A 16,599-nucleotide genomic window follows, 5' to 3' on the forward strand; every position below is an offset into this window, starting at 1 on the left:
TTTTATATCCCATATCCAGAGCTCTTGCATTACTAGGAATGCCCACATTGTACCACCAGAGATCTCTAGCTGACCATATAAACCTTGAAATACGTCCACAAGAAATGATAGGTATTCAGTCTGTGAAACAAGAACGGTAATGGAAAATAGGCAGCATATCCTCTGGAGCAGGAGAAGAAAGTGTTGTAGGGCTTGATGAAAGCACACCAGCAAATGTTTGATTGTTGTAAATGAATGGTTTCTGTTCCCATAGCATAGAGGAAATAGTAATATTGCTATTTTATGTCACTCTACTATAAAGAGACGGGATATTTCATTCCTAATATCTATACTATAAAATATCAGAGAAAAACGAGCAATATTATGTGTGAAAAATATTTTTTGATCATTCTCATATTTAAAATAAAAAAAATAAAAAATTTGGATAAAGAAAATAAATAGTTTTTTAATGCATTCTTCATAGAATGCCATCAAAATAACAAAAATATGAAAGCAAGTAACAATGTATTTTTTTTTTATCAAGATTAGAATAGGGACTTCGCTTTAAAAAAAGGTGATAATAAAAATAACACAATTATTAACCCTGTCTGCACATAACCGAGTCAGCTTCATATTTGATATTATGAAATTACTGTGGTTTACAAACATTAGAATGTAAGCTCCAGAAACAGCGACTGCAATCCAGTCATTGTACAGTAACACTTTCACCGTTCTTCTATATGAAGAGTATAATTAGCTGAATGTTGCATATGTTTTGTTATGGTACATGACCCTGTAAATGTCTTGTAGGTGGATTTCTCCCCAGCTCTCATGGCACGTACCATACTAGAGAGGTCCCTCAAAGATCAGGATGGGCTCACACGTGAGTAACTGCTTTTATTGACTTAACTCTCCTCAAACAACAAGATTATCTCAGTGGGCGTTGCGGTTTATCTATCAGAATGTAATGATGGGAAATGTCGAACTTAGAATTACTGCGTTAACACTTGGTCTCCTCAACAAATTATAAATATATGGATTTTTTTTGTTTATGCATGCGTATTCTGCTGTTTTCGTGAAGTATGTTTTATTCTAAAGGAAAATAATTTATAGTAGAGGGCCACAAGCCATATCGCTTATTGGATACATCATTTCGTACAATATTTGAAATCAGACATTTAGGGCGTTCTCAAAATCACACATTCAATGTTATACTTAAAAGAAACATTCACTGTATAATTTCCATTAAACATAGATGTTTTTATTTTAATCGCACATTAAAGGTGTTAAACAGTTTATAAATTGAATGTTTTTATATAACAACACATTTATACATTTATGTTTTTTTAATGACACCTTCATGGTTTTGTTGAAATTCCTCATTTATTGTGTTATTTAAATCCCAAACACTGTTATTATTTAAATCATACATTCAGAATATTATTGAAATAAGGCATTCATGTATTTATTTAAATCACATGTTGCTATATTTGGTTGTACATTTACAATATTTAAATCATGCATCACTTGTATTATTTAAATCATGCTTTCATGGAATTATTTAAGTTGTGCATTCAAGATGTTATTTAAACCTTGCATTCCTGGTGTTTTGTAAATCACATATTCATGGTATTATTGATACCACACATTCATATTATTCTTTTTAATGGTGCATTAGCAGTATTATCTGTGATCAAATCAGTTTTAAATGATAATTTAATGTTTTAAATCTTGATATTCTATTAAAATCAGTTCTCCAAAATATTATTTACATCACCTACCATTGGTCTTATTGAAGTCACACATGGATATGTTTTCAATATTGTTTGCCAGTATTTAATAAATATATATGTGGCATTCACATTTTCAGACATACTGAAAAATTACCTATTTACGGTATTTAAATTACACATTTACCCCTGTGTTACTCTCTTATATGGAGGCAGTAAAATTATTATTACATTGTTTTAAAATGTAGAGGTGTTTTTAAATATTGTTTCAATATGCTATAATTAGTACATATTAAACATTACATTTATGTGTCATAAATATACAAACTACAATTGTGTAATGTAACTTGTGTGTTTGTTTATATGCACCATGTACTGTTAGCAGTTGTGTATGCTTGTGTTGATATTTTTATTCATATTTTATATTTGGGTGTATAAATAGAACTATTTATATTTTACATGCACCACAACGTTTAGTTTGCTTTCCAGTTTATAGTTTTTGCAGCGTTACTGAGTTTGTTTTTTGTTTTATTTAAAGGCCTGTGCTTCTCGTATAGGCACAAGTATTTGCCTGACGCTCAACTGTTTGTGCATTGCAAGAAATAAAATATATAAACATAAAGCGATAAAATGCTATTGTTCCTCTTGTGAATTCCTTGCTGGTGTTATTTTGTCCTTCCTCCTTGGAATCCTCCTCCTGATGCTATGAATACGGAGGGGGTAGGAGGAAATACTCTGCTACTAATAATAATAAAAAAATAAAATGAGAGGAGATGAAAAGAGCAGCGCTTCAGGAGGAGGTTCAAACTTAAATTAATTTGCCACTGAAAAAATACATTTTGTTATTTTCTCTGTGTCAACTGCATGATTAAAACTGGCTGTTAAGTGAGCTCAGGGGATCTTCTCGTAAAAGATTTATGAGTAATGTTCAGTGCAATATTCAAAGTGAGCCATGAATATCAGGGTAATTGCTCTCTCTGCTGCTTCTTTTACTAGGCACGAGTTTGTCAACTACGCCATAAATATTTGCCTAGTCTGGTGAAAAAAAGACAGTTCCATCGCCTGCATTTTTTATTACCTGGTGTTATGTTTACCTTTTGAGTCCCGCCTTTAGGCACATAGGTAATCTAACAATAAAGAAGAAAGACAGCAAATAATTCTTTGTGGGTTTCATCTCTTCTGCTTCTTAATGCAGCAATACTGTGCTTCCTTTAAAGCTCCATTGTAAGCTGTGTACCGTGGAAAGTTAAACCCTGTGTGCTTTACAATACATCAATAGACTAAAGGATTGCTATTCTTTGCAGCAGCCTTTTACAGCCAGTTAAGAATTCTCCACGTAACAAATTCAGCTGCTGGACATAGTGTTAGTGGGTGCTGTAGATGTTCAGCAGCTGGACATAGTGTAAGTGGGTGCTGTAGATGTTCAGCAGCTGGAAATTCACATTTATTATTTATCTTTTCATTTATTTACAATTTGAACTATGCATTTTACGCATAATGTGTATGAATGCTTACATTTCCTCAGAGTTCCTGAAAAAATATATAAATGGGGTGATGCCAGTGTTTTCAAATAAGTTCATCAATTATTATTGCAATTGCAAAATGTTGTTGGTAAATTGCAGTTGGAAATGAAAGATAAATGCTGCTACCAGAAACCATTTCTTGGATCCTTGGTTTCTTGACTGAGTTCCTTGTTATATAGGGTGTTATATTCACTCTTTCCAAAGATCTGAGAATATTACATTTTATACCCAGCACGCTGTAACGCGCCGACGCTTTGTGAGCAAATCACATGATGTCAGAACAGCACGGCTTTCGATTTAATCAAGAAAGAGATTAAAGTGAATGTCTCACCACTCCCTCCCTCCCCTCTCCAGAAGTCTGCCGCAGCTTGGCCATTTGTCAACGTCAGGCCGTCTGATTGCTTTGGACCTACTGCTATCTGACTCCCGTCAGCCAGCACAAGGGCAAAGCAGGCAGATTAGCCCATATCAGACCCAGTAAAGCAAAATTCATTGAGTGGGGTAATTGCAAAGTTAATAGACTGACCGTAAATTTCATGGCTATTAATGTTTCTTTTTTATACAACACTTGGTGTGCTTGTTCTATACTTTATCTGTCTACTTAACTTTTTTAACACCTCATTCTGTGAACTACTTTTTTGAAAGGGTTAAGCAACATATCTCTGCAAAGTTTAATTGGATCTATGTATATATTAAATAATTAGATTTCACCCATTAGATTTTCATAATGACCCATTGTACAGGATCTTCTGCTCAGGGCAGCACAAATAATGCAACACTTGCACTGTCTGGCTTCCCTTGGCATTAACCTCTTTGGGGCAGGATAGTGTAACAAGCCATACCTTTATACCTCTGCTGATTCTCTAACCGGCTAATGTAAAAATATAGAATTACATCTCGCCAAATAGTCTGAATAATAATATGTAGCATTTCAATAACTTCTATTTCAACTCTAGCTCCGTTTCCTAATCATAATTAAAGACAACGCAATTAAAATGATGAATGCCTTTCCCTTCAGTGCTTGTTCAGCAATGTATAAGCTGTATCTGTCCCAATTATATGCCTTCTAAACCACAAGTGGCAGAAAGAGTTTTTATTAAGGTGAGTTCTGTTTTTGTACCTGATCTTTTAATCTGCCTCCCTAGTGGGGTACTAGTTGGGCTGTTTTCTTTCACTGGTTTTCAGCCTATCACAACTGTAATTGTGTTTATGTATTGCTTTGAACACATCTCCCTAATATACACTATATGGCCAAAATATGCATGTAGTGCATAAAAACTGTTGTATTATTCACTACAGAGGTCCAAACTGCCCCTTGAAGCAACATCAGCACAATAAATGTGCATAGGGAGCTTCATGAAATGGGTTTCCATGGCCGAGCAGCTGTACACAAGCCTCACGTCAACATGAGTAATGCCAAGCATCAGCTGGAGTGATGCAAAGCAATCTTCCACTGGACTCCGGAGTAGTGGAAACATGTTCTTTAGAGTGATGAATTACACTTCACTACCTGGTAGTCTGATGGGAGGATTGGCAGGGGAACCCTACCTACTGGAATGCATATTACCTATTGTAAACTTCGGTGGAGGAGAGGTAATGGTCTGGGGCTGTTTTTTCAGGGTTTTCGGCTAGGCCCCTTAGTGTCAGTGAAGGGTCATCTTAATTCTACAGGATACAAAGACATTTAAGACAACTGGCTGCTTCCAACTTTGTGGCAACAGTTTGGGGAAGGCCCTTAACTATTCCTACATGGCTGTGCCCCAGTGTACAAAGTAAGGTCTATGAAGACTCTCCAGTGGCCTGTACACAGAGAGCCCTGACCTCCACCCTTTAACACCTTTGTGATTAATTGGGACACTAATAGGAAGCCAGACCTTGTCGTCCAACATCAGTTTCTTACCTTAGAAATGCTCTTTTTTTTTTTTTTTTAAATAGTTTTTATTGAGGTAACAATGAAATACATATAACATCATACAGTGTCACGGCAACATGCCTAAATACATACATCAAATCTTGTGTTACACATGCATGTCATAGAACTGTAAGCGGTATGAAATCCTGCACAACAGGAGTTACAGTGGGCCGTGTGCGGCACCTCTTTTTCTATATAAACATGGAAACATGGACAAAAATAAAGTAACATGACAAGTGATCATCATTCAACCTAGATTTCGTAACAGAGCTCTCTAAGGAAAGAATTAGGTCTTATGTGTCCATACCATAAATGCAACTATATATATCCATGGAGAATAAATTGTGCCCATTAGCATCTGAGGTTACAGCTATAACCCTCTTGTCAAAATAGAAATTAAATGGCGTACCACGGAAATTGGTAGACTCTGTGAGACCCTGATACTCCGCTCAGAGGCCACGTACCTAAGTCTGTAGATACATTACTATATAGTTATGTGGGGGTGTCAAACCGTTAACCTCTTAGCAGCAGCAAGTAACCTAACATAACAGTCAGTAGACTCTACACATGGGCAATAATAGTAAGCATCTTATTTTCTACCGTGAGGTAGACATTAGAAAAAGTGTCCACACCTTTACATCAGAACATAACCCATTCAAACACGAGAAATCAATAGCATATGTTATAAACATTTTGTCACCAAACCCCCTGAAAATATGTAAGACTTGAAAATAGTAAACCTCCATTAAAAATGTGCGGCCACTCCTGGGCCACAGGTGAGAAAGAAAAATGTGAGGTAAATGTAGGGGTGAAAGATGCGAGCCCCTCTAAGACCCAGCATATTAGTAAAGCTCCAGCAAGATGTATAGGTCCCATCAAGGCCACTGAAATAAACTAGAGTTATTGTACATAGTGTCGTAAGGGCTAGCACTACTATGGACTTCTAAAACCTTGAACTCCTGATCTGGGGGGGGGGGGGGTGCAGACCTCTATCGGACCTGCAGTAATATTGTCGCTTGGACCTCAAGTTTTTAAAGTAACATAATATAATATACATACATAAACTATCAGTAGCTCTCTCTTTATCCTTGACTGCTTAGCATGTTCAAATATCAGCCTATAAAACCCATCCCAGCCAAAACTGACTAGATTAGCTAACTAGTTATACTCCCTCAATTGCACCAACATTACATATGTACTCTGCCGTCCCGGCCGCGGACAACAGAAACATCTCCAAATAAGAAAACAATAGGGAATAGAATAGAGGTCAGATAGGGGGGAACCTTAAATCTTGTGGGACCATTCTCAGTCTAGGATAGCTACATGTAGACAAACTAGTGGACAAGTAAAATAAATAAAGGTAGCAATCCTATATATGTATCAGTGCCCTCACATTGCAATCACTTTCCTCGTTGTCATATATTGAGGCAACAGATAGAAATCAAAGTAGATAACAATGAGAGCTAGACATAGGCAGAACTAACAGTGATACCAATACATGAATATTCCCTATATTAATAAGCATGCAAATCTAGAAGCTAAGCATTGATGGATTATGACCCTGAAAGTACCCCTGCATGCCAAACAAATATCTCATTTTATGTGGTAGCTAACAATGTTTACTACAAAATATGGGTTGCGTGCATCGTAAACAAGTACTTCAGGCTATAAGGCCGTCATAAAATTACAACTTTAAAGGGCTCAAAAGCATGACAACCATAAAAGCAGATCTGTCTTGCTCCAGTTCTATGGGAACGATTCTGCTGTATGACGGATACATATCTGTTTAGCCGATACCGGCTCTAAAGCATCTGCAAAGTACCAACTTGGTCTGAAGAAGCGTCACGGCAGAATCAGTCTTTCCTCTCAGAGCCCCCTGCTGCTCCGAATCACAGCTCCTGAAAAAACCCAAGGTAATAGGACAGCAGCGGGCCATCAGCACTCGGTACTCAACTGCATCGCTGTACACTGAGGGGCCAGCCGCTCTCCCCCAGACAGCCAAGTAAGTTGCAGTGTTCTGAATATCCCCCGCAGGACAATCCCCACGAGCCTTCTCTGTGTCTTGCTTGCCGGGAAGAGACCCTCCGGTCTCAGTCATATTCCTCTCAGGCATTTTGAAGTCCCGTTGAGCCTTCGGTTCACATGCGCCTCTCAAACATGCCTCTGTAGCGTTAACCTCCTGCTGCATCCTCTCAAATGGAAAAATACCAACAGGAGCGCCTTTACAGCGCAACTCCTGAGCGCCATGCTGCTCCTTCACAACTGCGTCCCTGGTCTCTATAGGCCCTAAATTCTTCTCTGTAGGGGCGCCTGCTAGGACCATAAGGCGATCAAATCGGCAGTGCATCTGTTGCTCAAATTCAATAAACAGAGCATGAAACTTCTTGTACAGGTCATCCTCCATGCTTGAGAACATTTATGCAGAGTTTTTCCAGTGCACTCTGCTTACCCGGTTTCCCGGGGGGGGGGGGAGCTGAAATCTCTCTCCTAGGGAGCCGCCAGAAAATCTCAGCAGTTCGGTCTGGGAAGTCTCTTTATTGCAAAAGAAGTAAATAATTCCATTCAGCTAAGAGTCCACTGTGTCCTGAAGTATACATTTTTGCTGATTGGAACTTCAATCGTTAGCTTACAGGCGGGTTGTAAGTCCAATTCACAGAGCTCCCAGTTTAGCAGCCATCTTGGGCTATAGCCCGGACACGCCCCCCCAGAAATGCTCTTTTGGCTGAATTGGTATAAATTCCCACAAACAAACTCTAAAATCTTTTTGAAAGTGTTCCCAGAGTTGCGGCTTTTACAGCTGCAAAATGTGTGTGTGTTTTGTATTATTTTTGACAGTCAGATTTTCCACATAATACGTTTATTAGGTGGTGACAGAACACTCCCCTTTCTCATAAAATATGTAGATATACCTTCTCTCTCCATTAAATCACCATCTGCCTAAACAGTAATCTTTTTTAACCTCTGGAAATGTTGTGGATTAGTATTTAGATAAAGGCGCCAAGGGAGGAGTATTTATCAAAAACCCATGGATGAAATAAATTGTTTTTGAGCACCCCTGCTATATCTTACAATATAAGCATGGTGTTGTATCTAACAGATGGTCCTAAAATATTTTCATTTTATCCTAAGTATAAATATGCAATTTTGTTGCATAACAAATCCGTGTACATGAGATGTCTTTACTGATGTTTTACTATTTATTAAATGGCAACAAGCTTATCTCATTACAAGACTTTAAACCTGTATTCAAAATCAAAGCAGGGTTTTTGTTGGTTTAAATGGATGCAATACAAAACATACACTGTGTGTTCCTCTTCCAGAAGACATTGCCTGCAAGAACAACATACAAAAGGCCAGACCTAGGAATTTTTTTAACCACATTGTCAAAAACATTAAGAAATGTTCTTTTAAATCAGTCATAACTAAATATGCCAAATAATCTTTGTTGTTGTAAATAACCCATTGTTTTGGTAACAGGTAAACATATCTAATAAAGGTACCAAAATGTTGAGTTGTTTATTTTTAAATAAAATACTATAAAGGTCCTCACAGGATCAGAAATTGTTGATATTCTTGATAATGGCAGGAAACTTTGCAGACAAATTATCACTTTTATATATATATATATATATATATATATATATATATATATACATACATATATATATATATACACATACAGTCGTATGCAAAAGTTTAGGCACCCCTGACAATTTCCATGATTTTCATTTATAAATAATTTGGTGTTTGGATCAGCAATTTCATTTTGATCTATCAAATAACTGAAGGACACAGTAATATTTCAGTAGTGAAATGAGGTTTATTGAATTAACAGAAAATGTGCAATATGCATCAAAATGAAATTAGACAGGTGCATAAATTTGGGCACCCCAACAGAAATATTGCATTAATATTTAGTAGATCCTCCATTAGCAGAAATAACAGCCTCTAGACGCTTCCTATAGCCTGTAATTAGTGTCTGGATTCTGGATGAAGGTATTTTGGACCATTCCTCCTTGCAAAACATCTCCAGTTCAGTTAGGTTTGATGGTTGCCAAGCATGGACAGTCCGCTTCAAATCACCCCACAGATTTTCAATGATATTCAGGTCTGGGGACTGGGATGGCCATTCCAGAACATTGTACTTGTTCCTCTGCATAAATGCCAGATAGATTTTGAGCAGTGTTTTGGGTCGTTGTCTTGTTAAAATATCAAGCCTCGGCGTAACTTCAGCTTTGTGACTGATTCCTCAACATTATTCTCAAGTATCTGCTGATATTGAGTGGAACCCATGCAACCCTCAACTTTAACAAGATTCCCAGTACCGGCACTGGCCACACAGCCCCTCAGCATGATGGAACATCCACCAAATTTTACTGTGGGTAGCAAGTGTTTGTCTTGGAACGCTGTGTTCTTTTGCTGCCATGCATAACGCCCCTTGTTTTGACCAAATAACTCAATATTTGTTTCATCAGTCCACAGCACCTTCTTCCAAAATGAAGCAGGCTTTTCTAAATGTGCGTTTGCATACCTCAAGCGACTCTGTTTGTGGCGTGTGTGCAGAAAAGGCTTCTTCCGCATCACTCTCCCATACGCTGAATTGTTGAACGATGCACAGTGACACCATCAGCAGCAAGATGATGTTGTAGGTCTTTGGAGGTGGTTTGTGGGCTGTTTTTGACCGTTCTCACCATCCTTTGCCTCTCTGATATTTTACTTCTGGCCTTAACAAGAACTGTGCCTGTGGTCTCCCATTTCTTCACTATGTTCCTCACAGTGGAATCTCTGCTATAGCTTAAATCTCTGCTATAGCTTTTTGTAGCCTTCCCCTAAACCATAATGTTGAACAATCTTTGTTTTCAGGTCATTTGAGAGTTGTTTTGAGAGGAGAGTCAAAGAGAACAACAACTTGCAATTTGCCACCTTAAATACCTTTTCTCATGATTGGATGCATCTGTCTATGAAGTTCAAGGCTTAATGGGCTTACCAAACCAATTGTGTGTTCCAATTAATCTGTGCTAGGTAGTTACATGTATTCAAATCAAGAAAATGACAAGGGTGCCCATATTTATGCACCTGTCTAATTTCGTTTTGATGCATATTTCACAATTTCTGTTAAAGGGGCAGTCTAGGCCAAAATAAACTTCCATGATTCAGATAGAGCATGTAATTTTAAACAATTTTCCAATTTATTTTATCACCAATTTTGCTTTGTTCTCTTGGTATTCTTAGTTGAAAGCTTAACCTAGGAGGTTCATATGCTAATTTCTTAGACCTTAAAGCCCACCTCTTTCAGATTGCATTTTAACAGTTTTTCACCACTAGAGGGTGTTAGTTCACATATTTCATATAGATAACACTGTGCTCGTGCACGTGAAGTAATCTGGGAGCAGGCACTGATTGGCTAGACTGCAAGTCTGTCAAAAGAACTGAAAAAAGGGGCAGTTTGCAGACGCTTAGATACAAGATAATCACAGAGGTTAAAAGTATATTAATATAACTGTGTTGGTTATGCAAAACACCTGCAAGAACAACATACAAAAGGCCAGACCTAGGAATTTTTTTAACCACATTGTCAAAAACATTAAGAAATGTTCTTTTAAATCAGTCATAACTAAATATGCCAAATAATCTTTGTTATCACCAATTTTGCTTTGTTCTCTTGGTATTCTTAGTTGAAAGCTTAACCTAGGAGGTTCATATGCTAATTTCTTAGACCTTAAAGCCCACCTCTTTCAGATTGCATTTTAACAGTTTTTCACCACTAGAGGGTGTTAGTTCACATATTTCATATAGATAACACTGTGCTCGTGCACGTGAAGTAATCTGGGAGCAGGCACTGATTGGCTAGACTGCAAGTCTGTCAAAAGAACTGAAAAAAGGGGCAGTTTGCAGACGCTTAGATACAAGATAATCACAGAGGTTAAAAGTATATTAATATAACTGTGTTGGTTATGCAAAACTGGGAAATGGGTAATAAAGGGATTATCTATCTTTTAAAACAATAAAAATTCTGGTGTAGACTGTCCCTTTAATCCAAAAAAACTCATTTCACTACTGAAATATTACTGTGTCCTTCAGTTATTTTGATAGATCAAAATGAAATTGCTGATCCAAACACCCAATTATTTATACATGAAAATTGTCAGGGGTGCCTAAACTTTTGCATATGACTGTATGTATGTGTATGTATATGTATAATATGTATGTATGTGTGTGTGTGTGTATATATATATATATATATATATATATATATATATATATATATATATTACTAATAGTATGCAAAGTACCCACTGTTACAAAAACCGTATGGCAATATTTGCAAATATATATATATATATATATATATATATATATATATATTAGTTTTTGCATTCATTACAGTTATAATACGGTCCCCTGTCACTGCAAAATGTGTATTGATTGGAGCAATTAGGTGAACTTGTGAATTACATTGTCTTACCTTTTGTAAGATAGGGAATAATCTTTATTGAATTTCTTGATTTGTGCACTAAGTAGTTTGAATACATAAAGCTTTACTTAAAGTATAATAATGCAAACACGAATGATAGTTAATAGAATGATGGCATTACTGTTTCACCCACATCTTATTCTGTTGTCCTATATAATGGGAAAAGAGCAACACTAAGTGCAGGGAACAAAGGCTTCAGGGAATAAAAAGTGGATGCACAGGTTGCTTTTTTGGATTCATCATCACATACAATGCTATTTTCCCATTATTACATTGCTACATATGACTTTTAACCATTTATCTTGTTACTTTTTAATAAATAAATAATACCTTTCATGATGACCTTCACATGATCTAGAAAGCTTGCTGTTTGCTGTTCAGAACACTACTGCAGATGATCTACATGGTACCTTGTGTTCTGTACAGGCATTAGCTAAATCTCTGCTAGTAATTTTCTTACGTTTTTCCAATTTTTGATTTGACACTGCTTCTTGTACTGTCAGATGTTTTGAGTTTTTTTTTGTTGTGAAGTCAGCTTTTACTGAACATATCCGAAATGTATGTTATGTACTAGCTGCTAATCATATTTTCTTTCCTAAGATTTGGAGAGTCCACAACGTCATTCCAATTACTAGTGGGAATATCACTCCTGGCCAGCAGGAGGAGGCAAAGAGCACCACAGCAAAGCTGTTAAGTGTCACTCCCCTACCCATAATCCGCAGTCATTCTCTTTGCCTCTGTCAATGGAGGAGATGAAGTTTGGTGTCTGAAGAAATAAATTACTTTTTCGAGTACTTTTCCCTGCAAGCAAGGATTTGGGTTTAGCTGAGACCACGTCAATCTCTTCAGTAGAGTAGTGGTGGTGTTTAAGCAGTTAGGAAGTTGTGGGGTAGTCCTTGCTTTGTTTCCTAACACATTGCTGCCCATGGTACAGAAAGCCAGAGTTGGTTACTACTGTTCTTTCCTTTTCTACAGGTCTCTGTAAGGAGTATGTGTTCTTTCACACCTTGTGAGCTGTCTTCCTGCCGGACAACTAGACTGCAGGTAAGTGCTTTTGTCTTCTAGGTCTTGGGGACTTGCACTTCAGAAGAATATGTCATATGCAGTAGATGGGGACATTTTTAAAATTCTTTATACAGGATTTTCTTTGTCAGTGGGTAGGCACATTATGTATATTGAGACTAGGGGTTAATCTGCTCTTTGAGACATTTTTCCTCTTTGGGTTAATTTTGTTGAAATACTTTATTCGTATGTGTGTAGCTTATGTTTTATACAGAGATTTATGTATAAATTTATAATTTGGCAGTTGGTTTTCTTTGCTTGCTTAGCTAGAACAGACTAACTCACAGACTGCTTGAGCGTTTGTGTAAATTAAGCTCCGGTGTTGTAGGCAGAGGGAAACGTGCACCTTTTACTTGCGTAGTTTCCTCTCTCTGCCGGTCATGTGACTTCTCTCTGCTGTCGGATATTCATGGAGCGGCGTCATTTAATTACAGTCTCTTCAGTGTCTATCTACTATATGATCGATTTAGAGACTTCTGGCAGCCAAATTGTGTATAAGTGTTACGGCAAGGCACCTCAGCATGTCTGAGGTGTAGGGGGCTTGATTGCTTTATTATTTTAAAGAAATTTTGCACAACTTTAAGCGGCTGTGGTATTAAAAAATTCCTAAAGTGACAGTGTATTAAACAAAAATTCTACAGTTTGGGGAATTTTTATTTAGTATTATGGAAATGGACCAAGACTCTGTGTCTTTTGACAAATGCTTGTTATGCCTTGAGGCACAAATTGTTTTGCCTATGCAATTCTGTGCTGCATGCTTAGCTAGAACACTTCAATTTAAAGATAAATTGTTGCCCTCTGAGCCCAATGTCTCTCAGGATGATGCTGTTCAGGCAATGCCACAGCTTTCTCCTCAAATGTCCCAAGCCTCTGTGGCATCACATACAGTGCCCTGCAGTTCCTCTCAGCCTTCTGGAGGAGTTTATTTGCCTGCAGATTTTGCTGCACAGGTATCTTCTGCGGTATCTGCGGCATTATCTGCTTTTCCTATGTTGGGGAAGCGCAAGAGGAAAATTAAAAAATTTTCAGATAGTAAGGTATCTGTCCCTTCTACTGCTACGCAGGTTGCCCTCCCTCATAAGTCTGATGAGGAGGATACGTCGGTAGCCTCTGAGGGGGAAATCTCAGATTCAGACAGTATAATTCCTTCATCTGATACTGAAGAAGTAAAGTTTAGATTTAAGCTTGAACACCTTTGTGTACTGTTAAAGGAGGTATTGGCTACTTTGGACGACTCCGATACTTCTGTCATTGTCAACCCTAAGAAGTCTAGTAAACTTAATAAATACTATGATGTTCCTTCCTCTGTGGAAGTGTTTCCTGTTCCAGACCGTGTGACAGAGATTATTTCACAGGAATGGGAGAAGCCAGGGATACCTATCTCCCCATCTCCCGGCTTTTTTAAAAATATGTTTCCTGTTGCGGACTCCATTAAAGATTTATGGCGCACGGTGCCTAAAGTAAAAGGGGCTATTTCTGCATGGGCTAAGAGATCTACAATCCCTATAGAGGATAGCTGCTCCTTTAAGAATCCAATGGACAAAAAGCTGGAGGCTTATTTGAAAAAGATGTATGTTCATCAAGGTCTTCAATGGCAACCTGCAGTTTGTATTGCCACAGTAGCAAGTGTGGCATCTTAGTGGTGCAACGCCTTTTCTGAATCAATTTTAATAGAGACTCCATTGGAGGAGATCCAGTATAGGATTAAGGCTCTCAAACTAGCCAATTAATTTATTTCTGATGCTAACATGCAAGTTATTAGCCTGGGAGCCAAGCTGTGCGGCTTCACTGTTTTAGCCCGTAGGTGTGACTAAAATCTAGGTCAGCTGATGTTACCTCAAAGTCCAATCTTCTGGCGCTTCCTTACAAGGATAAGACTTTGTTTAAACCTGGTCTGACAGAAATAATTTCTGATATTATGGAAATTGGTCTTTTCTACCACAAGGCGAGAAGAACAGTCCTAAAGGACGTGAAAGTAATTTTCGTTCCTTTTGTAACTACAAAGGTCAAAAGTCTTCCTCTCCCTCTTCCAAGCAGGAACAGTACAAGTCTTCTTGGAAGCCCAATCAATCTTGGAATAAGGGGAAGCAATCAAATAAACCCTCAGCTGAGTTTAAGTTAGCATGAAGGGTTTGCCCCCGATTCAGGATCGGATCAAGTGGGGGGCAGATGTTTCCTGTTTTGTCAAGCATGGATACGAGATGTCCCAGATCCTTGAACTGTGGACATAGTATCTCAGGGTTACAAAATAGAATTCAAATTTTTCCCTTCGGGGACAGATTCCACCTTTCAAGATTATCTGCAGACCAGGTAAAAAGAGAGGCATTCTTGAACTGCGTTCACAACCTTTCCTCCTTGAGAGTGATTGTTCCAGTTCCAGTAAGGGTGCAGGGTCTAGGATTCTATTCAAATCTGTATGTGGTTCCCAAAAAAGAGGGAATTTTTCGCCCTTTTTTAGACCTAAAGTGTCTCAACAAGTTTCTCAGGGTACCGTCCTTCAAAATGGGAGTCAGTTCATGTCGAACATAGACCTGAAGGACGCATATCTTCATGTTCCTATTCACAGGGATCATCACAAGTTCCTTAGATTCACCTTTCTAGACTAGTAGACAAGAGACTCTCTCCCGTGGTGGCTTGCTCAGAAGCATTTGTCTCAGGGCACATGCTTCTGGAGACCTTCCTGGGTGATAGTGACCATGGACCCCAGCCTGCTAGGCTGGGGAGCAATTTGGGACTCATTAAAGGCTCAGGGACTATGGATTCTGGATGAGTCTGCTCTTCCAATAAACATCTTGGAGTTGAGAGCGATTTACAATGCTCTGATGGCTTTGCCTCAATTGTCCTTAGCCCGGTTTATCAGGTTCCAGTCGGACAACACCACCTCAGTGGCTTACATCAACCACCAGGGAGGAACTCAGAGTTCCTTAGCCATGAAGGAGGTGGCTCGGTTGTTGTCTATCTGCCATCCACATTCCAGGAGTGGACAATTTGGAAGCGGATTTCCTGATCAGACATTTCATCACGGGGAGTGGACTCTCCATCCGGAGGTGTTCTCCAGGTTAACCCTCAAGTGGAGGATGCTAGAGTTGTAACTGATGGCGTCTTGGCAGAACGCCAAGCTTCCAAGGTACGGTTCAAGGTCAAGAGATCCACACACTGCTCTGATAGATGCTCTGGTGGTTCCTTGGGTTTTCGGGCTAGCATACCTGTTTCCTCCGTTTGCGCTCCTTTCACAAGTCATTGCTTGTATCAAACAGGAGAGGGCGTTGGTAATTCTAATAGCTCCTACATGGCCTCGCAGGATCTGGTATGCAGACCTAGTAAAGATGTCATCTCTGCCACCTTGGGGGTTGCCTCTGAGGAAGGACCTTCTAGCTCAGGGTCCATTCCAATCTTGTTTTTCTGAAGCTGACTGCTTGGAGATTGAATGCTTAGTTCTGGCTAAGCGTGGGTTGAGTCGGTCATTGAAACCATGCTACAGGCTCGCAAGCCTGTTACCTAAATTTATCGTAAGGTATGGCGTAAATACCTTTCTTGGTGTGAATCTAAGGGCTACTCTTGGAGTAGGGTCAGGATTCCTAGGATTTTGTCATTTCTCCAGGAAGGTCTGGAGAAAGGGTTTTCAGTCAGTTCTCTGAATGGTCAGATTTCTGCTTTATCTATTCTTTTACATAAGCGTCTGGCAGATGTGCCAGATCTTCAATCTTTTTGTCAGGCCCTGGTCAGAATCAGGCCTGTGTTTAAACCTGTTGCTTCTTCTTGGAGCCTTAACCTTGTTCTTAAAGTTTTGCAGCAGGCTCCGTTTGAGCCAATGCATTCTATAGATATTAAGTTGTTATCTTGGAAGGTTTTGTTTCTTATTGCTATATCTTCTGCTCAAAGAGTCTCAGAAATCTCGGCTTTGCATTGTGATTTGCC

General features: G+C 38.5%; 1 protein-coding gene across 6 annotated transcripts in view; it reads left to right on the forward strand.

Annotated features, from left to right (window-relative positions):
- The window catches only part of CDIN1 (CDAN1 interacting nuclease 1), a 644,910-nt gene that overhangs the window by 185,808 nt on the left and 442,503 nt on the right, over nt 1–16,599 (forward strand). For all 6 annotated transcript variants that reach the window (XM_053697949.1, XM_053697953.1, XM_053697951.1 and 3 more), the window contains one exon: nt 790–862. In XM_053697949.1, the coding sequence (XP_053553924.1) occupies nt 790–862 (73 nt within the window). The remainder of the gene's footprint in view (nt 1–789; nt 863–16,599) is intronic.

Source organism: Bombina bombina, chromosome 1, assembly GCF_027579735.1.
Source record: "Bombina bombina isolate aBomBom1 chromosome 1, aBomBom1.pri, whole genome shotgun sequence".
NCBI lineage: Eukaryota > Metazoa > Chordata > Amphibia > Anura > Bombinatoridae > Bombina > Bombina bombina.